This window comes from Gadus morhua, chromosome 6 (genome assembly GCF_902167405.1).
Source record: "Gadus morhua chromosome 6, gadMor3.0, whole genome shotgun sequence".
In the NCBI taxonomy this organism is placed as follows: Eukaryota; Metazoa; Chordata; class Actinopteri; order Gadiformes; family Gadidae; genus Gadus; species Gadus morhua.
The window spans coordinates 1,981,842-2,008,538 of NC_044053.1; the positions used below are offsets into that span (position 1 = coordinate 1,981,842).

Genomic DNA, 26,697 nt, shown 5'->3' on the forward strand with positions numbered 1-26,697 from the left:
ACATGGATTTACGTCTACAATATTAAATTACGAATTTGACTATAACAACGCTTTAAAATGGAGATTCTCATTATTGAATCCGGTTCAATCTTAGGCTGTGTGTCATGCCATATCAGCCAGTAACAGCTCTTGTTTTGGTCCACAGCAAGAGCAGTATGAGAGCACCATAGGCTTCAAGCTGCCCAACTACAAGGCCTCCAAGAAGCTGTGGAAAGTGTCTGTGGAGCACCACACCTTCTTCAGGTAACCGGGCCTCTCTGTTTCCTGATCCCTGCTAATGGGATCCTGTCACTCAACCTCTTACCCTCATCAACGCTGTGATCTCTAAAGTAGTTCCCCCGGGGAAACCCCCACCGCCCAGCGTGTCGGTCCCGGGTTAGAGTAGTCAGGGCTTTGGTGGCAAGAGATTATTGGCTGGTAGTGGTGATGTCAAACACTAACTGTAAGCAGGGTCTTTACGGGTGTCGTGAGAATGGGGGCCACGGGGAATGTCAATCAGGGTTGAAGGGTTAATTGAGTTGTCAAGGCTGTAGTTAAAACATTTGGCGTTTTATCTGTTGTGATGTACAGTACTTAGCATTTTGTAGCATCTTATCCTAGCTATCTTTGTTGTATACAGGAAATGAGGTAACCTAGGGATTGTCAGTGCTTGGCACTTGGTTCTAGGAACATCCTTACTGTACAGACAGCGATATATTATTGTTTCTCTTTCTTATGACAAATGTACTTATTGTAAGTGACTTTGGATGGAAGCTTCTGCTTATTGCCTTAAATGTCAGTGTATATGTTAATGTTCTCTCAGGGTCTCCACCGTAGCGCGGTTGATGCTGTAGTTTAGATACCTGACGGGTTCTCTGCTGTAGTTTAGATACCTGACGGGTTCTCTGCTGTAGTTTAGATACCTGACGGGTTCTCTGCTGTGGTTTAGATACCTGACGGGTTCTCTGCTGTGGTTTAGATACCTGGCGGGTTCTCTGTTGTGGTTTAGATACCTGACGGGTTCTCTGTTGTGGTTTAGATACCTGACGGGTTCTCTGTTGTGGTTTAGATACCTGACGGGTTCTCTGCTGTGGTTTAGATACCTGACGGGTTCTCTGCTGTAGTTTAGATACCTGACGGGTTCTCTGTTGTAGTTTAGATACCTGACGGGTTCTCTGCTGTAGTTTAGATACCTGACGGGTTCTCTGCTGTGGTTTAGATACCTGACGGGTTCTCTGTTGTGGTTTAGATACCTGACGGGTTCTCTGCTGTAGTTTCGATACCTGACGGGTTCTCTGCTGTGGTTTAGATACCTGACGGGTTCTCTGCTGTGTCGGTTCTCTCAGGGTCTCCACAGTGAGCGGTCGATGCTGTAGTTTAGGTACCTGACGGGTTCTCTGCTGTAGTTTAGTTACCTAACGGGTTCTCTGCTGTAGTTTAGATACCTGACGGGTTCTCTGCTGTAGTTTAGTTACCTAACGGGTTCTCTGCTGTAGTTTAGTTACCTAACGGGTTCTCTGCTGTAGTTTAGATACCTGACGGGTTCTCTGCTGTAGTTTAGTTACCTAACGGGTTCTCTGCTGTAGTTTAGATACCTGACGGGTTCTCTGCTGTGTCGGTTCTCTCAGGGTCTCCACCGTCGAGCCCCCCTCGTCCCGGCGCTTCCTGGTCCTGGGGTCCAAGTTCCGCTACAGCGGGCGCACCCAGGCCCAGAGCCGGCAGGCCAGCTCCATGATCGACCGGCCTGCCCCGCGCTTCACCCGCTCCGCCAGCAAGAGGCTCTCGCGGAACCTGGACGAAGGTACGCTCACGTTCTGCCGCGGGTCGCAGGCCGCTGGGGGGGTGGGGGGGGGGGGGCAGGGTCAGGCTCTAGTTAACTCTTCCCACCGCCGCAGCTGGAGATGGGTCTCTCAGCCGCCCGCAGATCTGAGGTAGATGATTGGTTCCTGGTGCTGGAGTCCGACCGGCCACGCCCCTCTCCGGCACCATCAGGTACAGAGGAGCCGCGCGGGGAACCCTTCACGGCGTTGTCTTGTCTTGTCTCGGCTTACTGCGTTTCGTGTCCTTCCGCCTCACTAACAAACGGCCGTTTTTTTGCTTGGCGTAACATGACATGTTATATGCACACCAGGCATATTGTATGCGTGCGCTCTTCATTCCCCGTCTCCTTGACGACCAGCCAACGTCCTATGGTTCTGACCGGTTATGGTTGACTTCCTGCTTTGCCTGGCATTCTCCCGGGCTGCCCCGACCTCCCGCACACGATTGGTCACGGCTCCGTCATTGATGATATTTGTGATTTCACTGAATGGTCACATTGTGCTTCGTCACGGCTCTATCACCGTGTGCATCCGTTGCTTGTGGCTGCTTACATTCTGCCTCGCTATCCTGGACCTCAAGGGGTAAGTAACACATGAGTTCCACGCTTTTGGGATTCTTTGACGCATTTGTGACTCAGCCGTCTTCACATCTCCATGACTCCAACACATCCAAATCTCCAATGACTCGAACACATCCACGTCTCCAATGACTCCAACACATCCACATCTCCAATGACTCCAACACATCCACATCTCCAATGACTCCAACACATCCACATCTCCAATGACTCCAACACATCCACATCTCCAATGACTCCAACACATCCACATCTCCAATGACTCCAACACATCCACATCTCCAATGACTCCAACACATCCACATCTCCAATGACTCCAACACATCCCCGTCTCCAATGACTCCAACACATCCACATCTCCAATGACTCCAACACATCCACATCTCCAATGACTCCAACACATCCACATCTCCAATGACTCCAACACATCCACGTCTCCAATGACTCCAACACATCCACATCTCCCCAGCTTTCATGACTCCAACACATCCACATCTCCCCAGCTTTCATGACTCCAACACATCCACATCTCCAATGACTCCAACACATCCACATCTCCAATGACTCCAACACATCCACATCTCCCCAGCTTTCATGACTCCAACACATCCACATCTCCCATGACTCCCAACAGATTCACGTCTCCCCATCTTCCGCGCGTTGCACTAACATCAGACTATTGGATGCTCAGCTATGTGCCGTGTACGTCTTGTCTTTCTAACATCGCTTTCATTACGTCGACCGCCATCTAATCGCGTTAAAGCTGTGATCTGTCCCTCAGCCGGCCTGCGGTCTGGCCGTACTCCGGTCCGGGCCTGGTCCGGTCAGTATGGCGCCACCTGGTGGCAGCCAGGCCAGAGGCAGGAAGACCTGTGGTTTCCGTTGCTTCGACGCCGTCCTTCTCTTCCCTTTATCCCGTCTGTTGAGGCCGTGAAGCAGCCAGGTATCAGACAATTCTCTTGCTATGTGACCATGTCTCCCCCTCTCTGCTGTTGATATGTGTTTGTTAGCCGCCAGTACGTTTCATGCTGGCCGATTCATGACCCCATCGCTATATAGTATTACATGCTGCCTATGTCTGACGAAAAAGGTATCACACAATTGTTTTTGTCAGTGTCCTCGGCCAGACTCGGCTATGCCAACAGGAGTTCTGTGGAAAGACTATTACAACCAGCGTTTAAAAAGCGAGACGACTGGTACCAGTACTTCGACCCGAGTTTCACCATCAAGCAACAGGAAACGCGTCCATGTGAGTGGTTGGTTTTGTAAAACTGTGACCTGTTTGATGTGTGATCTCAACCTTATCCTCAGATGTTCTGTAAAGCCATACTCGTAACTTATGAAGCTCCTCTCCTACCTCTGCTTCCCCTAGCCTCCTCCCTGGCCTCCTCCATCACCTCCTCCCTAGCCCAGGCACGGTCTGAGTACGTGAAGGGGGGTGTTGTGAGAGACAGTGAGTTCATTGAGAGATGGCAGGAGGCCTTAGGCTTAGTGGACGAGCTGAGCGAAATGGAGGATTTGGAACACAGGTTGAGGGGGGTGAGGGATCTCGAAGACAGGCTTCAGGAAGTGGACGAGCTAGTGGAGAGGATCCAGGAAGTGATCGAGGAGGAGTTAGGGAGGGAGGAAGTGGAAAAGATGGCACAGGAAGAGGAAGTTCAACCAGAGAGATCACAGGTAGAGATGGAGTTGGCGGAGACGCTGGAGGTAGGCGAGGTTGACGAATTGGAAGATGAAATAAAACGGGTGTTTTTCGGGGAGAGGGAGGTTGAGGAGAGGTTTAAATCTGGGTCGTTAGACGACGACGTTCACGTCGTGGTGAGCCAGAGGAAGGTTAGGAAGACGGTCACTGTCGTCCAGGAAAGTTGGCAAGAACAAGCAGAGACAGAGTCAGCGTCAGAATCAGTGGAGCCGGAGACGCAAGGATGGACAATTGAAAGAGAAATCAGAACAACATCTGTGTTTGAGGAAAAGGGGTTCAAAGTACTTCTTCAGGAAGACGGGTTCAATATACCCCTTCAGGAAGACGGGTTCAATAGACACCTTGAGGAAGAGGGGTTCAATAGACAACTGCAGGAAGAGGGGTTCAATATACCCCCACAGGAGGAGGGGTTCAATAGACACCTGCAGGAAGAGGGGTTCAATAGACACCTTGAGGAAGAGGGGTTCAATAGACACCATGAGGAAGAGGGGTTCAATAGACACCTGCAGGAAGAGGGGTTCAATATACCCCTTAAGGAAGAGGGGTTCAATATACCCCCACAGAAAGAGGGGTTCAATATACCCCCACAGGAAGAGGGGTTCAATATACCCCTTAAGGAAGAGGGGTTCAATATGCCCCCACAGAAAGAGGGGTTCAATATACCCCGACAGGAAGAGGGGTTCAATATACCCCCACAGAAAGAGGGGTTCAATATACCCCCACAGGAAGAGGGGTTCAATATACCCCCACAGAAAGAGGGGTTCAATATACCCCGACAGGAAGAGGGGTTCAATATACCCCCACAGAAAGAGGGGTTCAATATACCCCCCCAGGAAGAGGGGTTCAATATCCCCCCCCAGGAATCACAGGTGGAGGATAATGATGTCTGGTTCCGGCTGTTTGACCGCTTACCTTACAAGGCTGTTTCCAAACCACAAGGTATGTATCCTCTAAAACACTTATCTACTCTTATGACCGTCTCTAACTCCAGCTGAAGTCCATCAATAAGGAATGTGATATTCTTCCTCTTTATTTAAAAGCAGCCTCTACAGTACCAGCAGAAGAATACTTTACCTCAAAGAGTATAACAACAAAGGTTTTGGAGAGAAGGGAGGTCCTGGTTGATGAGATGAAAACCAGAGGACCACAGGTCCTGGTTGATGAGTTGAGCCCTGCAGGAACACAGGTCCTGGTTGATGAGTTGAGCCCTGCAGGAACACAGGTCCTGGTTGATGAGATGAGCACCAGAGCACCACAGGTCCTGGTTGATGAGATGAGCACCAGAGGAGCAGAGGTCTCTGGGGGCTGGGAGGATGTTTGGTTTATCTTGATGGACGTCATTCCCAGAGGAACCCCGTTTGTCCCGCCAGGTATTTCTAAACTCAACTCAAGATCTTCCCCATCATGATTAGCTGGCTACCTCTCTATTGCACGTTTAGGTGATTTGTGACATGTTGTCTCTCAGGAGTTGAGTCTCATCTCGGGAATGTGTTTGCATTAGTGACCTCTGTGGCCAGCGACCAGGAGCCGGCAAAACAGAGTTATTCCTCAGAGATGATTCAAAGCCCAGCAGTTGAGGACGAGAGGGAGGTGATGGTAGAGGAGGAACGTCTTGCACCGGAAGAGACGAGGGACTCACCCGATATACTAGAGGTTCTGGAGAGGGTTGCAGACGACTGGTTTGTGCTGTTCCAGGTCACCCCAAGAAAAACGACCTATGTGTCACCAGGTACTGCTGAGATCCTTTGCTTTGCTTCAGCGCCCATGCGGTTATTTTGGTGCTCACCTATGGTGTTGCTGGGATTGTGTTTGCAGTAGCTACCACTGTGGAGCGCGACCAGAAGGCTGTGGAACTGAGTTATCCAACGGAGACTGCAGGTCCAACCGTTGAGGACCAAAGGCAGGTGGTGGTAAATGAGACCATTCTCCAACAGCAGGAGACGGCAGGCTCACAAACCATCCCAGCGCCAGTGTCTGTGGCGGAGAGGGTTGAGGATGACTGGTTTGTGCTGTTCAACCGTGTCCCAAGAAAAACCACCTACGTAACCCCAGGTAATGCTAGGACAGCTGGTTGTGCTTCAGATCATGATTAGCAGGCTACCTCTCTATTGCACGTTTAGGTGATTTGTGACATGTTGTCTCTCAGGAGTTGTGTCTCATCTCGGGAATGTGTTTGCATTAGTGACCTCTGTGGCCAGCGACCAGGAGCCGGCAAAACAGAGTTATTCCTCAGAGATGATTCAAAGTCCAGCAGTTGAGGACGAGAGGGAGGTGATGGTAGAGGAGGAACGTCTTGCACCGGAAGAGCCGAGGGGCTCACCCGAGATACTAGAGGTTCTGGAGAGGGTTGCAGACGACTGGTTTTTGCTGTTCGAGGTCATCCCAAGAAAAACGACCTATGTGTCACCAGGTACTGCTGAGATCCTTTGCTTTGCTTCAGCGCACAGCAAAAATCATGAGCACTTCTTCCTAAATGGCTTCATACCTTGTGGGACTGTGTTACGTGTTGTCTGTGAAGAGTTGCATCTTTTGTTGTCAGCTGCAGCTGATGAAGCGAGTGTACGTGAGATTCCAAAAACGACAGCCATGACACTGATTGAGAAGACAACAACTGATGAAAGGGAGGAGATAACTGGGGCCATTGTGCAAAAAATAGAGATGGAAAACATGTTCAAGTATGGAACTGAAACACAGCCAGCCCTGCTCCTTAAAGACGGAGAAGATGACTGGTTTGTCTTACTGGATGTTGGCTCTAGAGCGCCATCTGCTGTGCCACCAGGTATTACACTTATTCCCATTTGACTTGCATCTTAGTCCGTTTGATGTATATATGCTTTATACATACTCCGTTCCATGGTCAAACGTCTCAGGATCTCCCGTGTTTCTCCCAGTGGCCCTGAAGGACCTATCTAGAAGAGTCACTACTGTGGCTGCAGTGGAAACCATTGAGTCTGTGGACCGAGTCCGTTGGACTTCTTCAACTGTGGTCACAGTTGAAGAAGTCCTCCAGAAACAGGAGGAGAGGCCTCCCAGACGGTCCATTCCAGAGCAGGCAGTCCCAACGAGGGAGCCAGACGATTGGTTTGTGCTGTTGGATGTTGTTCCCAGAGAGGTGACCTATATAGCTCCAGGTACCGCCACAGTTTATCCCTCGTCTTAACAGACATTCAAGACAACAGTTAACCTATAGCTAACCACCTAAAGACACTGGTTTAATGCTGAACCTCTTCTCTAGCAGCGCCCAGTACCGTTTACCCAGAGGTCTCTGTACCTCTCCAAATCGTCACAGAAGAAGCTGAGCTTACGCCACAGCTGGAAGACATTCCCAGGAAGAGGGGTACCCAGCTGGAAGACATTCTCCAGCTGTCGGCTCAGCCTCCACCTGAGAGAGACGACAGCTGGTTTGTGTTGTTCGACGCTGTCCTCATCCAACCAGGTGCTCTTTTACACTGCGTTTATGTTTCAACCAGCTAGCCGAATTGGTGTCAGTGGTTTTATATCTTGATGGACTTAAGTCTGCTTTCTTGTCACACGCTGCTTGTGCTTAATGTTCCCCCTCACTCCCTCGCCAGTGACGCGTCCTCTGGTGTCTAGCCAGAGCTCTGGGGTAGAGGGTAGGACCACTGGGACATTGCAGAAGGTGATAATTGTGGAGGAGAGAAGGCGAGAGGAGACAAGTCTGTCTGATGTCCAAGTGACACGCTACCCCTCAGAGAGGAAGGGAGGAGATGAGTGGTTCAGCCTATTCGATGCTTCCCGAGGTACTATTCATTAATCACATCTATCTTCCATAAAGGAGACCTGTTTCTCCATCAAACACTCGTATATTAAACACATCTGACATAGCAACACGGTTTCCATCGGGGTGTAACACCTTTTGATTGGACTGTATGGATAAGACTATTAACACTCAATTATTAACCTTTCTGAGAGGTGATGGGCACGGTTTCCCTGTTGTTTTCCAGTTTCCCCGGTAACAAGAGTGGCCGAAGTTCAGGGGCCCATGGCAGGGACAGCTCTGAGGGGCCCTAGCTCTGAGGAGAGGGCCGTAGTGATGGAGAAGAAGACCGTAGTGATGGAGGAGAGGGTGGCGGTGATGGAGGAGAGACGTCCCCAGGAGCCCACTGAGTCAGAGAGCGAGTATGGAATTGTCTGGCATATGCTGTTCGGAAGGGTTGGGGAAGCAGGTAGAAAGATGCCAACAGGTACTTGTCATCATGTCAGCATGTTCCTCAAGTGTTTTGTGGCTGGTAGCATCTTAGATGGATCGTTTATCTTTGTGTCTGCGTCCCCGCAGTGGAGCGTGTCAGGGTGTCCCCCAAGGAGAGAGCCTCTGAGGGGGTTCCTGCGGTAGAGCAGACTCCCTCCAGAGGTTCTGCAGTGAGGCAGATAAGGCAGCAGGAAGCTGTTCCTCAGCCGGGGAATGAGGTAGAAGACTATTGGTTCGGTCTTCTGGACGTGGCGCCTAAGAAACCAGGTACCCTCACACCACGGTCCTCATGTCCATGAGCTCGATGTGATTCATTTTGATTGCTGAGTTTCTTCTCGACGTTATGCAGAACGATGTAAATCCTAATTACACCTGTGTGATCTGTCTCAGTGGCCACGGCCCCGCAAGTCCGGTTCTATCCAGACGTACGGCCTGCTACCAAGGCAACGCTGGCACCGGCGGCCCCAGCTCTCCGACCTCTGACACCGGCGGTCCCAGCGGTCCGACCTCTGACACCGGCGGCCCCAGCGGTCCAACCTCGCTTCGGGAAGAGGATCCTGGCGGAGAGGCTCCCAGCAGCGCAGCTCAGAGAGGCTGTGGACGATTGGTTTGTTCTGCTGGACGCTGTCCGCACAGAGTCAGGTATTGTAGCCGGCGATTTCATTTTCCCTTCAGGCTGAAATGCACGCGCTTGCTTACACTTTATCAGCCTGGCGCAAAAAAAACCACTAATACAGAACCGAGCCTTCGCTCCTCATGAGAGGACAGACCCACCGGTGCATGTCCACCACCACCCCGGAGCTTCAAACGTCTGCCTATCGGAGACGTTTCATTTTCCTTTCTCCGCCTTAACGCTTTGCGGCCCGAGGACTAACTCTGCTTTGACGCCCCGACCTCGACGGGTTGATGCAGGGCCCCAAAACAACGCTTTGGCTTACAATCCACCTCAAGGACAGGCCGACCTCATTCTTTTTTACCATGTGACGGCTGTTCGAGGCAACACTGGACACAGGTAGGTATGGTACGTGTGCAGCAAGGCTTGCTTCTAACCCTTATCAAGGTGTGTCCGTGAGACGGCTGTTGGAGGCAACACTGGACAGGTAGGTAGGGTAGGGTGTGTAGCTGCTAACCCATCACCCAGGTGTGTTATCTCCTCCTCCGTACCGACGCCCTCCTCTCCCTGCACTCGCCCGGCCTCATGTTCGTCACCCCTGCCCCCGCTCTCACCCATCCCGTGCTCACCGTGGGGTCTCCTCTCTCCCCAGTGGCGGCGGTGGGCTCCCACCGGGGGGTGCGTCCCGTCAGCGCCCCGGTCTTCTCCCAGGCCGCCCTGGCGGAGGCGGGGCTGCCGCTGTTCCCCCTGGACCTGCCCCAGACCTCCACCCCGCTGCGGAGCGCCCGCCAGGAGGAGCGCCGGCTGGAGGTCACCATGGAGGCGGCGGAGCCCGCCAAGGGCGAGGCCGGCACCGAGGACAAGGTAACGTGACCCCCGCTCCCTCTGATGTTGTGTATCGGTCAGCTGGACTGTAGAACCTCTGAACGCTGACGGTCTTTAATCCGGGTTCATTAAGAGTCTTCTCACTCAGTAAATGATTATTGAAATGGATTTGTAAATGCAGAGGAGCTATGGGTCTTAGCCAGAGTGTAAAACTAGAGCTGTCAGTTAAACGCGTTATTAACGGCGTTAACGCAAACCAAATTTAACGGCGTTAATTTTTTTATTTATTAACGCCTTTTTTTTTTTTTTTTTTTCTTTGGCTCAAAACAAAGAAGCAGTAGCCTGACTGCTATGTTCAAATGACATTTGTTCAAAGCAGTCGTTTAATTGCACTATAGGCTCTTTTTTTGTATCGTCCTGTTTTGATCAGTGTATATGCCAATGTTGTTATCAATAAAAAATAATTTGCACAAGGCAAGCCGATGCACTTCACCATGTTGATAAGAGAATTAAAATGAGAAGAATTATGGGACAAAAAAATCAAGGCATATTTAGCATAGAAAAATTATTTGCGATTAATCGCGATTAATTAGAGTTAACTATGACATTAATGCGATTAATCGCGATTAAATATTTTAATCGCTTGACAGCTCTATGTAAAACCCATGGCTCCCAGTGGGCTGATACCAGGGAGGACTAGCCTCCAGACCAGCCTCTGGTACCAGAGAGGAGGAGGGTCCACATGGACCACCTCCATCAATGAAGCGTTCAATGTCAGGTTATTCCATGAGCCCACTGGACTCGTTCTCAGTGTTTTCCCGTGGAAACGGTGGAGGGCGTTGTAGTGGAAAATGCTAACGTGGTCTTGTCCTTCTGTTGCTCTCCCCCGGGTCCAGTCTGAGGAGGCCACCTCGGAGCCGGTGCGACTGCGCAAGGTCAGGCTCTCAGCCAGAGTGAACCCCCATGCCATAAACCATCACCACCATGTCTAACCGGCCATTAGTGAACCCCCAAACCATAAACCATCACCACCACGTCTTTACTGGCCATTAGTGGACCCCTCATACCATAAACCAGAGGTCGGCAACTGGCGGTCCTCGGGCCATAACTGGCCCATGGACCGCCAGTTGCCGACCCCTGCCATAAACCATGATCATCACCATATCTTCCCCGGCCATTAGTGGACCCCTCATACCATAAACCATCAGCCCCACGTCTTCACAAGCCATTAGTGAACCACTCATAGCGCACTCAGCAGTGACACATTTTCCTTTCCTTCGTTCATACTGTTGGCAGGACCTTCATGTCTCCTTCAAGACATGAGAGGACCGGACATTATGCATGATGTAAAGACGTACATGACTCAGTTGGACATACATGTTTCTCATTTATAAAACCAATTCATTGAGTCGAAAAAGAAACCTTCAAGTTAATTGCTAATTAACTAATGAGGTGTTTTTGTTCCATACATTTTCCTGAAGTTGGGTATAATAACTTATATAGTTTCCACCTTTATACTAATCTTAGTCCAGCTCCTCTCTCCTAGTTGTGTTTGCTCAGCATGTCTGGAACTCTGTGCCTGTGTCCTCTCTCTATGAGTCAACGTCCTCCCCCTTGCAGACAGCAGCCTGCTCAGAGTGACTCAGAGTGCACGTCCACTGGGCGGCAGTCACAGCTGTCACCCACCGAAACGAATACGAACAAAAACCAACACGTTTCTCCTTTGTTCTTTTATGTTTCACAGAGAAGAGCTAAGAGAATTGAGGGAGACTCGATTTATATCAGACATAGCCTCTTAATGTTGGAGGTTGGTATCAGGACGTCCCGTCGCCGACCGCTTCGCTCATTGGCTCTTTGGTGCTCTGTGTTCACGCTTTAGCGCTTCCTGTCGTCACGCCTTCACACTTCCTGTTCTGAACCGGGTCACCTATCTGACCTTCAGGTCACATGTGCTATGATTTCCTTTCCCCTTTTTATGTGTACTTCCTCTTGTGACACTAACAGTTCCATATGGAAACGGTTCAATGCCGCGCGGGCGGTTATTACCGCGGCGTCAGGGAGCATGAATCAATGCTTTCACATTTTAATCACATGAAATCATGAATTTAATTAAAATAAATCATGAATTAAATCATAATTGATGACAGCGGTCGAAACATCTGCAAAATGTCCCTTTTGACCGAATATTAATTGGTAATTAACCCTGGAGATGATTCCTTCAGTGATTAACGATGTGGCGGTCGATCTTGGCTCTGAGGGGAGTTCCATGCCACCGAGGGCTGTTTCCTGTTAGATGTGGCGCTCCTTCTGCTTTCGCTTTGGGTTCATGTGGGTTGTGTTGTTGTGACCGCTGACAACCGCTCTCGGCTTTGTGGGTTTTGATGTGCTCTTTGTGTGCTAAACCACCGCCATACAATTCAATCCATTGAATATGATGCTAGTGTATGTTCCAGACAGTAGGCCCTGCTCTGGCACAAGGCATAATCATTTGTGGAGTAATGTCATCTGATTAGTGGACAAACCAAACCAGACATCCAGTTGCAACCAGCATTACTGAATTATACCCTCTATTAGTATCTTCTATAAATTTGGATTCATTATCTCATGAATCTATGAATGAAGGAAAATCAAGGATGGAAACGAAGGGCACTCGTTTCCATGGTATGTGCTAGCCGAGATTGATGTAACCAAATTAAAATCTAGACAACACAAATACTAAACGCTTAAAAGCGCTTCTAACTAACACACAAACTCATACTTCAATTTGACCCCATCTCACATTCATATCTCTCTCTCTCTCTCTCTCTCTCTCTCTCTCTCTCTCTCTCTCTCTCTCTCTCTCTCTCTCCCCCTCCCTCCCTCCCTCCCTCTCTTTCTCTCTGTCTCTCTCCCTCCTTCACTGACTCTCCCTCCCTCCCCCTCCCTCTCTCCCTCCCTCCCACCCACCCTCCCTTACTGCCTCTCCCTCCCTCCCTCACTGACTCTCCCTCTCTCCCCCTCCCTCCCTCTCTCCCCTTCCCTCCCTCCCTCCCTCCCTCTCCCTCTCTCCCTCCCTCCCTCACTGACTCTCCCTCTCTCCCCCCCCCTCCCTCTCTCCCCTTCCCTCCCTCTCCCTCTCTCCCTCCCTCCCTCCCTCCCTCCCTCCCTCCCTCCCTCTCTCCCTCCCTCCCTCACTGACTCTCCCTCTCTCCCCCCCCCCTCCCTCTCTCCCCTTCCCTCCCTCTCCCTCTCTCCCTCCCTCCCTCCCTCCCTCTCCCTCTCTCCCTCCCTCCCTCACTGACTCTCCCTCTCTCCCCCAGGAGCTGGAGAAGCCCCAGGAGGAGCTCCTCCGTCACCACGCCAGTGTCAGTGAGCTGAAGAGGAACTTCATGCAGGCGGTGCCCGACTCGCGGCCCAGCGAGTGGGACAAGCGCCTCTCCACACACTCCCCCTTCCGCACCGCGGGGGCCAACGGGGGCCCCGGCACCGACGGGGTGAGTCCGGCGACACCTTTCATCATGTTCCATGTTGGTGACTGTGGGGGGGGCATGACATCTTCTTCTTTATGAAATCACTGCTATGACGTGACCCAGCCCTCAGCCAACATCATCTGCATCCAGCAGAGGATGGTGGCATCCGTTACCTCTAGGGGAGGTTCTGGTTCCATCCCTCTAGGGGAGGTTCTGGTTCCATCCCTCTAGGGGAGGTTCTGGTTCCATCCCTCTCGGAGGTTCTGGTTCCATCCCTCTAGGAGGTTCTGGTTCCATCCCTCTAGGGGAGGTTCTGGTTCCATCCCTCTAGGGGAGGTTCTGGTTCCATCCCTCTAGGAGGTTCTGGTTCCATCCCTCTAGGGGAGGTTCTGGTTCCATCCCTCTAGGGGAGGTTCTGGTTCCATCCCTCTAGGAGGTTCTGGTTCCATCCCTCTAGGAGGTTCTGGTTCAATCCCTCTAGGAGGTTCTGGTTCCATCCCTCTAGGGGAGGTTCTGGTTCCATCCCTCTCGGAGGTTCTGGTTCCATCCCTCTAGGAGAGGTTCTGGTTCCATCCCTCTAGTGGAGGTTCTGGTTCCATCCCTCTCGGAGGTTCTGGTTCCATCCCTCTAGGGGAGGTTCTGGTTCCATCCCTCTAGTGGAGGTTCTGGTTCCATCCCTCTAGGAGGTTCTGGTTCCATCCCTCTAGGAGGTTCTGGTTCCATCCCTCTAGTGGAGGTTCTGGTTCCATCCCTCTCGGAGGTTCTGGTTCCATCCCTCTAGGGGAGGTTCTGGTTCAATCCCTCTAGGAGGTTCTGGTTCCATCCCTCTAGGAGGTTCTGGTTCCATCCCTCTAGGGGAGGTTCTGGTTCCATCCCTCTAGGGGAGGTTCTGGTTCCATCCCTCTAGGAGGTTCTGGTTCCATCCCTCTAGTGGAGGTTCTGGTTCCATCCCTCTCGGAGGTTCTGGTTCCATCCCTCTAGGAGGTTCTGGTTCCATCCCTCTAGTGGAGGTTCTGGTTCCATCCCTCTAGTGGAGGTTCTGGTTCCATCCCTCTAGTGGAGGTTCTGGTTCCATCCCTCTAGGAGGTTCTGGTTCCATCCCTCTAGGAGGTTCTGGTTCCATCCCTCTAGGGGAGGTTCTGGTTCCATCTCTCTAGTGGAGGTTCTGGTTCCATCCCTCTAGGGGAGGTTCTGGTTCCATCCCTCTAGGAGGTTCTGGTTCCATCCCTCTAGGAGGTTCTGGTTCCATCCCTCTAGAAGGTTCTGGTTCCATCCCTCTAGGAGGTTCTGGTTCCATCCCTCTAGAAGGTTCTGGTTCCATCCCTCTAGGGGAGGTTCTGTGTTCTGTGTTGAAGTCTCTATCGAAGCTCTGGTTGCATGTCTCTCTGGGAGGTTCTAGTTCGATGACGGAGGTCCTGGTTCCATTACTACTTTTCTTCCTGACTATCCCCCTCACTAGTTGTATTGACTAGCTATCCTCCTGACTAGTTATCCTGACTGGTAATCTACCCTTGGTTGAATTTCCTAAAGAGCCATCAGACACAATAGAGTTGATAACTGTTTCACCTCAACACTTTCCAATTTCATGTTTCCACATCCCTTTATTCCTCCTCCCCATCTGCCTCTCCTCCTCCCCCTCCTCCTCCCCATCTCTCCATCTCTCTCTCTCTCCCATTCCCTCTCCTCCACCCTCCTCCCTCTCTCTCTCCTCCTCCCCCCCTGGCCCTCAGTTTGTCACCCGTCTCCCCCGCGGCCCCCTCCTAGACTTCTACTCCAAACGCAGCTGAGCGACCGCCGGCGGGCTGTCACCCGACCACCTAGGCTTCTCCTCCTCCTCCTCTTCCTCCTGCTTCTCTACATCCTTCTGCTTCAACTCCACCGCTGCATTCTTCCTTGTCTCACTCCTCCGCCGCTCTTCAGACGGGGTCGACACCCTCTCTCCACCCTCGCTCCACCCTGCTTCTCACCGGCCTCCATTTCTCCTCGCTCCTTGTCGCGTATATCTTCCAGAGACTGAGTAAGACCGCGTGTTACTATGAAGTCGTCCCAGCTCGCCCTGCCCGCTCCGTCACTGCGTCACAGTCCTCAGAGAGACGCCACCGCGCGGACAGCCGGAGCCCGCTTCTCGCTAGGAAGGAAGTGGGGATTCCCAGGACTAGAGGGTTGGAAATCACACGGGGATCGGAATACCGAGTATACTCGTCTTAGGGAAACTCTCGTCTTACTTACGGACGTTTTGAATCCTTTTTAGTCGTGATGTTTAGTGTACTGGCTGTGGTTGTATCTCAGGCCTTTTTCAATCTTGAGGCAGCTTCTCTGTTAGGATGGATTTCAGAAATAGAAATGGTCTGATGTTGCATGATGGATGAAAATAATTAAAAGTATTCCATATATGTTAAAGATGCTATTGTTTGCTTGATCTCAAGGGACCTGGGGTTTGTTGTTTAGAAGTTGCCCTTGCTTTCATCAAACTTATTTTATCGATCCGTAAATTAAATTTGATCACATTTACACGATAGTATACTTTTCATTTTTATCAAATCCATTAAGCTATTAGATTTGCTAAAAATACTCAAATATATACAAACATTACTTTATAATGTCTTGTGTCTTGTGTAGCGTAATTTGATCAGAGAAGAGGGTGTAGTTAATGAGGGGTCATGTGATCAGAAAAGAGGTAGTAGTTAATGAGGGGTCATGTGATCAGAGAAGAGGGTGTAGTTAATCAGGGGTCATGTGATCAGAGAAGTGGGTGTAGTTACGGAGTAGTTACGGAGAGAAGAGGGTGTAGTTACTGAGGGAAGAGGGTGTAGTTACTGAGGGAAGAGGGTGTAGTTACTGAGGGAAGAGGGTGTAGTTACTGAGGGAAGAGGGTGTAGTTACTGAGGGAAGAGGGTGTAGTTACTGAGGGAAGAGGGTGTAGTTACTGAGGGAAGAGGGTGTAGTTACTGAGGGAAGAGGGTGTAGTTACTGAGGGAAGAGGGTGTAGTTACTGAGGGAAGAGGGTGTAGTTACTGAGGGAAGAGGGTGTAGTTACTGAGGGAAGAGGGTGTAGTTACTGAGGGAAGAGGGTGTAGTTAGGGAGAGCTGGTGGGGCTGAGGTGGAGGGTCTTCAGGGATCCTGTGTGGGGCCTTGAGGGGAGACCTAGTGGGGGTAGAAGGTGGAAGGTCCGTCAGAACGCTGTGGGACACTATCTGGGTTCTCCAGCCCTCCTGGTCCCCAGCTGGTCCCCCTGGTCCCCCTGGTCCCCCTGGTCCCCAGCTGGTCCTCAGCTGGTCCTCAGCTGGTCCTCAGCTGGTCCTCAGCTGGTCCTCAGCTGGCCCTCAGCTGGTCCTCAGGTGGTCCTCAGCTGGTCCTCAGCTGGTCCTCAGCTGGCCCTCAGCTGGTCCTCAGCTGGTCCTCAGCTGGTCCTCAGGTGGCCCTCAGGTGGCCCTCAGCTGGTCCTCAGCTGGTCCCCAGCTGGTCCTCAGCTGGCCCTCAGCTGGCCCTCAGCTGGTCCTCAGCTGGCCCTCAGCTGGCCCTCAGCTGGCCCTCAGCTGGCCCTCAGCTGGTCCTCAGCTGGCCCTCAGCTGGTCCTCAGCTGGTCCTCAGCTGGTCCTCAGCTGGTCCTCAGGTGGTCCTCAGCTGGTCCTCAGCTGGTCCTCAGATGGTCCTCAGCTGGCCCTCAGCTGGTCCTCAGCTGGTCCTCAGGTACCTCAGCTGGTCCTCAGCTGGTCCTCAGGTGGCCCTCAGCTGGTCCTCAGCTGGTCCTCAGCTGGTCCTCAGCTGGTCCTCAGGTACCTCAGTCAGACCCAGTCCCTCCTGCATGGCCTGATTATGACCCCCCTGGACCTGAGTCCTGCTGGGTCCTACTGCATGGGCCCCCCCGGACCCCCCTGACCCCCTGACCCCCCTGACCCCCCTGACCCCCTGACCCCCCTGACCCCCTGACCCCCTGATGCTAACCTGGACCTGGGTCCCCCCCCCCCTCAGAGGGAGATGTGTTCCCAGCATGGGTCCTCTGAAGGTGCTCCTCTGTGTCTGATGGTCTCTAGTGCTTGTCTCTAGTGGTGGTGCTGGTCTCTAGTGCTGGTCTCTAGTGGTGGTGCTGGTCTCTAGTGCTGGTCTCTGGTGCTGGTCTCTAGTGCTGGTCTCTCTCTAGTGGTGGTGCTGGTCTCTAGTGCTGGTCTCTAGCGGTGGTGCTGGTCTCTAGTGCTGGTCTCTAGTGCTGGTCTCTAGTGCTGGTCTCTAGCGGTGGTGCTGGGCTCTAGTGCTGGTCTCTACTCTGTTACCGTGACTACAGTCCATCACTAGAGTAGGTGCTGCTTGGGGGACAGGAAGGTCTCCCCTCCCCACGGCCTCCATCCCCACCCCCCAACCACACCCCCGTCCCCACCCTTCGTCACCCCCACCCTCCAACCCCACCTCGACCCCCACCCTCCGTCACCTCCACCCCCAGGGGCCCGTCACCCCCACCCTCCAACCACACCTCCACCCCCACCCTCCGTCACCTCCACCCCCAGGGGCCCGTCACCCCCACCCTCCAACCACACCTCCACCCCCAGGGGCCCGTCACCCCCACCCTCCAACCACACCTCCACCCCCACCCTCCGTCACCCCCACCCTCCAACCACACCTCCACCCCCAGGGGCCCGTCACCCCCACCCACCAACCACACCTCCACCCCCACCCTCCGTCACCTCCACCCCCAGGGGCCCGTCACCCCCAGGGGCCCGTCACCCCCACCCCCCAACCACACCTCCACCCCCACCCTCCGTCACCTCCACCCCCAGGGGCCCGTCACCCCCACCCTCCAACCACACCTCCACCCCCACCCTCCGTCACCTCCACCCCCAGGGGCCCGTCACCCCCACCCACCAACCACACCTCCACCCCCACCCTCCGTCACCTCCACCCCCAGGGGCCCGTCACCCCCACCCTCCAACCACAACTCCACCCCTAGGGGCCCGTCACCCCCACCCTCCAACCACACCTCCACCCCCACCCTCCGTCACCTCCACCCCCAGGGGCCCGTCACCCCCACCCTCCAACCACACCTCCACCCCCAGGGGCCCGTCACCCCCTTCCTCCAACCACACCTCCACCCCCACCCTCCGTCACCCCCACCCTCCAACCACACCTCCACCCCCAGGGGCCCGTCACCCCCACCCCCCAACCACACCTCCACCCCCACCCTCCGTCACCTCCACCCCAGGGGTCCGTCACCCCCACCCACCAACCACAACTCCAACCCCACCCTCCATCACCCCCACCCCCCAACCACACCTCCACCCCCAGGGGCCCCCCAACCCCCCCCCCCCCCCCCCCTCAGACCAACCCTCCACCCCCAGGGGTCCGTCATCCCCACCCAGACTGTCATCTGGCACAGGTAGCGCCCTCCCACCAGTCCCCTGGTCCTGTCCCCTGGTCCTGGTCCTGGTCCAGGTCCAGTCCTGTCCCCTGGTCCTGGTCCAGTCCTGTCCCCTGGTCCTGGTCCTGTCCCCTGGTCCTGGTCCAGTCCTGTCCCCTGGTCCTGTCCCCTGGTCCTGGTCCAGTCCCCTGGTCCTGTCCCCTGGTCCTGTCCCCTGGTCCAGTCCCTGGTCCTGTCTCCTGGTCCACCATGGTTGGGGGTCTAGCTGTGGAGCTAGCCGCCCTGGGGGGCTGTGGTGGGGGTCTAGCCGCCCTGGGGGGCTGTGGTGGGGGTCTAGCCGCCCTGGGGGGCTGTGGTGGGGGTCTAGCCGCCCTGGGGGGCTGTGGTGGGGTTCTAGCCGCCCTGGGGGGCTGTGGTGGGGGTCTAGCCGCCCTGGGGGGCTGTGATGGGGGTCTAGCCGCCCTGGGGGGCTGTGGTGGGGGTCTAGCCGTCCTGGGGGGCTGTGGTGGGGGTCTAGCCGTCCTGGGGGGCTGTGGTGGGGGTCTAGCCGTCCTGGGGGGCTGTGGTGGGGGTCTAGCCGTCCTGGGGGGCTGTGGTGGGGGTCTAGCCGTCCTGGGGGGCTGTGGTGGGGGTCTAGCCGCCCTGGGAGGCTGTGGTGGGGGTCTAGCCGCCCTGGGGGGCTGTGGTGGGGGTCTAGCCGTCCTGGGGGGCTGTGGTGGGGTTCTAGCCGCCCTGGGGGGCTGTGGTGGGGGTCTAGCCGCCCTGGGGGGCTGTGGTGGGGGTCTAGCCGCCCTGGGGGGCTGTGGTGGGGGTCTAGCCGTCCTGGGGGGCTGTGGGGGGGGTCTCAGCAGCAGCAGTGCCCTCCCTGCCAGACAGCCGCTGAGCCGCGTGCGTTCTGCTGATGTTTCAGATCACCAGCGACGGCTCGGACGGAGACAAAGACAGCAGCACCACCTTCTCCTCAGAGGGCGGAGTCACCACGACCACCACCCGCATCTCAAAGGTCTGCTCTCCCTCCCTCTGTCTTTATTGATGGAGCCACCTCCGTCTTTATTGATGATGTAGCTACCTCTGTCTTTATTGATGATGTAGCTACCTCCGTCTTTATTGATGGAGCCACCTCCGTCTTTATTGATGATGTAGCTACCTCTGTCTTTATTGATGATGTAGCTACCTCTGTCTTTATTGATGGAGCTACCTCCGTCTTTATTGATGATGTAGCTACCTCTGTCTTTATTGATGATGTAGCTACCTCTGTCTTTATTGATGGAGCTACCTCCGTCTTTATTGATGATGTAGCTACCTCTGTCTTTATTGATGGAGCTACCTCCGTCTTTATTGATGATGTAGCTACCTCTGTCTTTATTGATGATGTAGCTACCTCTGTCTTTATTGATGGAGCTACCTCCGTCTTTATTGATGATGTAGCTACCTCTGTCTTTATTGATGGAGCTACCTCCGTCTTTATTGATGATGTAGCTACCTCTGTCTTTATTGATGATGGAGCTACCTCCGTCTTTATTGATGATGTAGCTACCTCTGTCTTTATTGATGGAGCCACCTCCGTCTTTATTGATGATGTAGCTACCTCTGTCTTTATTGATGGAGCTACCTCCGTCTTTATTGATGGAGCTACCTCCGTCTTTATTGATGATGTAGCTACCTCTGTCTTTATTGATGATGTAGCTACCTCTGTCTTTATTGATGGAGCCACCTCCGTCTTTATTGATGATGTAGCTACCTCTGTCTTTATTGATGGAGCCACCTCCGTCTTTATTGATGATGTAGCTACCTCTGTCTTTATTGATGATGGAGCCACCTCCGTCTTTATTGATGATGTAGCTACCTCTGTCTTTATTGATGGAGCTACCTCCGTCTTTATTGATGATGTAGCTACCTCCGTCTTTATTGATGATGTAGCTACCTCTGTCTTTATTGATGATGTAGCTACCTCTGTCTTTATTGATGATGTAGCTACCTCTGTCTTTATTGATGATGTAGCTACCTCTGTCTTTATTGATGATGTAGCTACCTCTGTCTTTATTGATGGAGCTACCTCCGTCTTTATTGATGATGTAGCTACCTCCGTCTTTATTGATGGAGCTACCTCTGTCTTTATTGATGATGTAGCTACCTCTGTCTTTATTGATGATGGAGCTACCTCTGTCTTTATTGATGGAGCTACCTCCGTCTTTATTGATGATGTAGCTACCTCCGTCTTTATTGATGATGTAGCTACCTCTGTCTTTATTGATGATGTAGCTACCTCTGTCTTTATTGATGATGGAGCTACCTCTGTCTTTATTGATGTAGCTACCTCTGTCTTTATTGATGGAGCTACCTCCGTCTTTATTGATGGAGCTACCTCTGTCTTTATTGATGATGTAGCTACCTCCGTCTTTATTGATGATGTAGCTACCTCTGTCTTTATTGATGGAGCTACCTCCGTCTTTTTTGATGATGTAGCTACCTCTGTCTTTATTGATGATGTAGCTACCTCTGTCTTTATTGATGATGTAGCTACCTCTGTCTTTTATGATAGTGCACATACCTCTGTCTTTATTTTGCATGTCTTTATTGATAATGTAGCTACCTCTGTCTTTATTTAGCATGTCTTTATTGATAATGTAGCTAACATTTGTCTTTGGTCAGGTGGTGAAAAGTGGATCCACAGAGACTCGCGTCGAGAAGAGAATCGTCATCAGTGCAGAATCTGAAGTTGAGGAGGTTAGAATCCTATGAGGATCTTGATCTGACTGCTCAGTAGTAATGCAGTTAGAGTTGTTCTTGATCTAAGACGGATGTTGTTGTTTATTGTGTTTGTTGCAGGGAAACGATGGAACATCAATGTAGGCTGTGAACCGTCTTCCTCAGTTCTGTCCAGCCCACATGTTGGTGCTCACAGCCCCACAGCCAATCAGACCACAGTCACCTGACCACTCACCCCCAATCAGACACAGCTAGCGTTCCGTCTCCTTAACGTGTGCACCTAACACTAGCTGGCTTAGTAGATACGTCTTCGTAGATAATTCCTTCATGGAAATTCAAGTGAAGCTTCCAAACATTGCTTTTGCTTTTTTAACAAATGCTTATTCTCACATGGTGTTCAAAACAGACACACAAATTATACACGTTCTATTTGGCAAATTAATAGGATTTTTTTCTATTTTATTTTTTATGGGTTTATTAATTCCCCCCTTCAATTTTTTTTATTTTCCTTTTAAATTGTACCCAGGTATTATTTTTTATTATTGTGGCCTACGCAGATTTTGTAACATTGAACAATGAAACCCTTGTTTGCTCAGACTTCTTCAATATTTAATATACCTCACTAAATACAACAATGACGTTATGTGCTAAATTTGGATAGCTTATTTCTCAGGTAAACAAAACTCAAAACATATTTCTCCTACATGTAGCCAACTTTCAGTAGCTTACCCATTATTGTAAAGTTTGAAATCAAAATTTTTAAATATATTTTAAAATATTTGTATTTTATAGAATTAATACTTTTGTAGCGTTTGTATAAAATGGGCGTTTGTACGTTATGCATACAATCTGCTTATTCAGTTCTAGGTTAAAAAAATTTACTTACAAGTTGCTTTTATTTAATAAGGGACCATATCCATAATATTCTTCATGTGCACTACTGAATATGTCCACTAGTTTCAAACTGTCCTGAGCTGTTAGCCACCCTGTGCACTACTGAATATTTCAAACTGAACGATGTCACACTTCTACCACTTCTCCATTGACCTTCATCATTCTTCATGTTCATCATCAATTCCCAATATTTGACAACGTTTGGTCTGCGAATCTCAGGTTTTAATATTGTTTGTGTGACTACAGACCTCGTAGTGATTGTATAAGGAATGTTCACATGTTTATATCCATCCATGACAACCTCAACCGTCTCCAGCAAGTCGAGGTTGAGTGATGTGAAGCTTGGTTTCCACGGCAACCACGCAACCAGTGGGGGGTGAAGGCAGCTCTTCTGCCACGGAGGGGGGGGATGGGGGGGGGCATTGGTCGGTCTTTTGTGCATGTTCTGCTACACAGTAATTTATTTGTAAAGTAGACACTTTAATGTGGTTTGTCCTGTGAGTTTTCTAAACACAAGTCTGTCTGCAGGCTCCTTCCAAGATATGTCACAATGATGAATTTTGCGTTTCTATCGACAAAGTTTTGCAAAGAAGTTTGACTGCACCTAGAGTAGGATATTCTCACTCGCTTTACGCCACAACGCTTCTACCGAGGGTAGAACTCACTCGCTGTGTCCCACTCTTCTCCAGACGAAGAGCACACCTACAGTGGAAGCCTTTTGAGATAGTTTGCTCTTTTATGAAAAAGTTTGTTCATGTAGCCCTCCAGTTGGTCCAAAGGGAATTAAATGTAGAATAGCTTTTAGACTTGAAAAAAATAGCAATGCTTTCTTGTGACTTGTCTTTTTTTTTTTTTATAAAAGCTAATAAATCTTAATGTGCACAGATATGTGTTGTATCCACTCCAGTTCTTCATGTGTGCATTCCAGTTCGAATTAATAAATCTAAATAAATACACAGACCAGAGGCTACAGCAAGCTCCCTAAGAGACCAACCACACACACACACACACACATACACACACACACACACAACCTCTTGCAGTCAGACTCAGAATCTTGAGCCCATTTATTAGGGAACAGGTGTTATCGGGATTCCATCACTGCATTCCCAGAATCCTGCATTGTGAAAGTCTTCCCTTTTTTTTTTAAATGTATAATGGCATTTTATTCTACATACAAAACAACCATAGTATTTTTCAGGAGTCCACGACCACCCTGCCCGTTTTGACACACAAAAGTAATTTGACACTTCTGGGATGAGCCAATGATTCATCTGTTTGGAAGGTTTTGTTGGAGACAAACAAAGAATCTTCAGGCAACAGATGTGACAGCTGTGACTGCTCTCTCTCTCCTTCGTCTGCTGGGTCCTCTGTGTTTGCCTACCTGCTACAGGTAGCCAGTGGGCGGGGCTGAGAGGCTTGTCAGCTGATGAGGTGCACCTGTGCAGGTCTGCCACGCAGGCTTTAGCCAGTCTCTTTCCACAGAGGCAGGTGGGCTTGGGTTCTGTTTAGGGTGGTTCCTTAAGGTTTTGGACCTTTGGATTGGTTCCATGTTTTGTTTTATGTTAACACTATTCAACATCCACACAGCACACTTTCCACTGCCCATATACATAGGCTAGTCGAAAGAATTGTGTGTTTGGTCAGTAGTTCAGTTGGTTGGTCACATATGTTGGTTTGCTGTTCAGTTTGGTTTGTTGCATTTTGTTTGGGTATTTCCAACATGGTAAAGATGGTTTGTTGTTCCCAGTATTTGTTTTGTCTGTCTGGGTTAAGTTTCCTCCGTTCTGGCTCGGTCGTTCCTTGTGATTTTGGTACTGGTTTTCTGTCCAAACCATATAATCGCACATTTTCTAATCTTCCATACGCTACACTAATCCCTTTACAGATTTCATGATACTTACTTTATTCTAATAAATAACTTTATCCCTTATCATGTGTGGATCCCGATCTTTGCTCTGACCCGAGCCTCGTCTTAATGCAGCCAAGGAGATGGAAGAGCGTTATGAATAATTATTAGATGATTGTGTTGTACAATGAAAGACAGTAAAGATTCAATATGAATGGCAAAATAAGGATGGGATTTTATTTGAACAATAAAATATGTGTTGGGCAAATTATAGAGAGGCTGAGATTATAGATTTCATATTCAAAAGGCGAAGGGGTGAAAAAATTTAAGAAATATATTTAAGAAATATAGGCCTACTCAAAGCCCAAATCATTGATATCATAACCTATCCAATAATAAATAAATTTGAATTTGAATGGTAACAATTCCGTTAAATCCTCGTCCTCTTTTTGAACGTCTCACTCATGGCAGATCAGTGTGTTCGTTCTGATTAGCTCTTAATTGAGATCACCTGTCACGCACCCCTTTATTAAAGGTGAACACAATGGGTTTGGTTTACTTTTCGCATCGGCCTGTGTCAATCGAGGTTGAGTTTAGTGAGGGTTGAAAGTTTTCGATCTAGATTGCAGATCACTATTGTCACTTTATACAAACTGAAAGTATGCGTTGTTGCGTGTTTGTTTTTGTGGGCATTTGACTGAACAGCCCAGACAAATATTGCTACCAACATGGCACTTCGAAACAGACCACCGCAGTGAGTAAAAGTTATTTTCCTTTATTAATTGTTGACGTTTTTGGGCTGTCTCCTCAGACACAAGCCATCAGTATCCCTGCTCTTTGCACCTTGACATGCATGTCGCCGCTGTTTGTTAACCTAGCTTTGCTGATTTGTATCTTGTGATGTGTGTGTGTGTTTTTCTTAACAGGTGTTAGATGACTGACAAGATCTATGGGGGGGCCCCCTTTGGGCCCCCCCATACCAACTTAGCCTTCAAAGGAATCTAGTGCCATGGGACTCCAGTGTCTTCAAAACATCCTCGGAATACATGTGTATGAATGGTCCACCGAAGGGTTGATCTGGAAGCCACCACGGTCCACGCAGTAATCTGCTGCGTGGGCCGTAGTGGCTTCCAGAGCCATCTTTCGGTCTTGGTCAGGATTTGTTACAGTTGCCCTTCAATGTAGCAGGCTACGGGTTTCTGAAGAAGCCTGCTTTACGTAGCATTGGAGTACAAATATTGTGCAAAATGCTCATGTAATTGCACTAGCACTAGTAACCTGTAGATTAGCTTAGTTTAACGTCATTCCGTGCTGTCTCTGTCAAATGTGTGGCTTACTTTTAAGTCCACAAGGCCCTCTGGTAAACCACGTTGGAACACCCCTGGACAAGGCGTTTAGTCACTGGGGTGTGTGCTAAAGTTTTGTTCCATTTTTCACTAGTTGGTTAAGGTTTGGTAGAATTGTTTGGATGCTAGCGACGTGATGGCGTATGTACAAGAGCCTACCGTGGCCAGGCCACAGTTGCGACGGCCACGGCCAGATGGCCTAGTGTGAGTGTAACCTTGATTGCATTTGTATACTGTTTACCATTGGATGTTTATGTAATTTGGCTTAATTCATCCGCAGTAAAGCTGCATTTGACTATTCCAGGGTCGTTTTGTACAGGCTTTCAATTGACCATGTTGACTAGTGTGTGGGAATTTTTTATTTTTTTTTTCCTTTGCTTACAATCAAACGGTTGTGACCACTTATGCAACTGGGCTGTGAACCTTGCAATTCTAGTTGCATATTTGTACACGCAAGCTTGTCCATTTCTATCGCCATCACTAACACTAGCTTCAGCATTTCCTTGTAGGCCATTAGCTGACTTGTGTATTGGAGCGATGATTTGGGTATTTTAAGATGCTTGAAAACCTAAAATAAAGCAAAATGCGTGTCTGGTGTGCAAGAGCCAATTTGTTGGCTTGCAGTAGTCGAGGAGTTGCCGTAGGTCGTAAGCCATCTGGAGGTTGTGGCAATGGTGGCTTGTGGTAGATCTGCCATCCAAGAAAGGTTAATTCTTCTGAAGCATGATTAATAGTTTAGTAAATTGAATCTATTCATATAGAACTATAAAATCCAAGACTGCAGCCAGTAACTTGGATCACAATATGTGGAAAGTATTAGTCTTCATTTGTAACAGAATAATTAACATGACTAACTGGGTTTCTTCCATTTTCTAACTAGGGGGACTTGACTGGTGAGTCTACTGGATTAATCAGTAGCGGTACTTTGCCCAACAGATTTGATGGCATGACTACAGGGGGACAAAGACAATTATTCCCTGCCTATCAAAAGAGACTTCAAAAACATATCTGCTAGAACAGTTCCTATACTTTTTGTATAATTTGGTCATGCTGCAAATTTACTTTTTGTAGTTGCTCCATATTTAGTTCTTTGACAGCCTCACCTGCTAGAAAAGTCTATTCAAATCGGCTAAATATAATAAACTAAATTAATAGCCATGAAATGTTGTCACTTATACTAATGGCAAATACCCTCTTTCAGTTGGTGGTTCAACACTGATGTCTCTAAGCTTGAGGGAGAGCTCACAAGTAAATTACACGAATGTCCTGGAGCAATTGGAATACAGTTTTATTTAGTCTACCTGACCAGGGACATCTTTGAACTATAGGTCACCTAACCCAAACTTTTCACTCTTGTTAGGTTGTCCTTTTC

The 26,697-nt window shown here is 50.3% G+C and overlaps 1 protein-coding gene across 19 annotated transcripts in view; it reads left to right on the top strand.

The window, feature by feature from the left end:
• The window catches only part of LOC115545484 (protein 4.1), a 41,251-nt gene extending 18,233 nt beyond the window's left edge, over positions 1-23,018 (top strand). For 3 of the 19 annotated variants that reach the window (XM_030358717.1, XM_030358718.1, XM_030358716.1), the window contains 9 exons: positions 146-243; positions 1,608-1,780; positions 9,555-9,766; positions 10,624-10,662; positions 11,472-11,534; positions 13,027-13,200; positions 19,438-19,530; positions 21,180-21,254; positions 21,357-23,018. In XM_030358717.1, coding sequence (XP_030214577.1) covers positions 146-243; positions 1,608-1,780; positions 9,555-9,766; positions 10,624-10,662; positions 11,472-11,534; positions 13,027-13,200; positions 19,438-19,530; positions 21,180-21,254; positions 21,357-21,380 — 951 coding nt within the window. In that variant the 3' untranslated portion in view covers positions 21,381-23,018. Of the gene's footprint in view, positions 1-145; positions 244-1,607; positions 1,781-1,874; positions 3,072-3,140; positions 3,321-3,491; positions 3,627-3,749; positions 5,019-5,119; positions 5,450-5,580; positions 5,809-5,894; positions 6,132-6,225; positions 6,490-6,618; positions 6,859-6,949; positions 7,211-7,314; positions 7,516-7,651; positions 7,841-8,044; positions 8,285-8,376; positions 8,557-8,679; positions 8,932-9,554; positions 9,767-10,623; positions 10,663-11,471; positions 11,535-13,026; positions 13,201-14,906; positions 16,339-19,437; positions 19,531-21,179; positions 21,255-21,356 lie in introns of those variants that run through there. The other 16 variants (XM_030358712.1, XM_030358703.1, XM_030358708.1 and 13 more) reach the window with 16 other exon arrangements.
• The last annotated feature ends 3,679 nt before the right edge of the window (positions 23,019-26,697 follow it).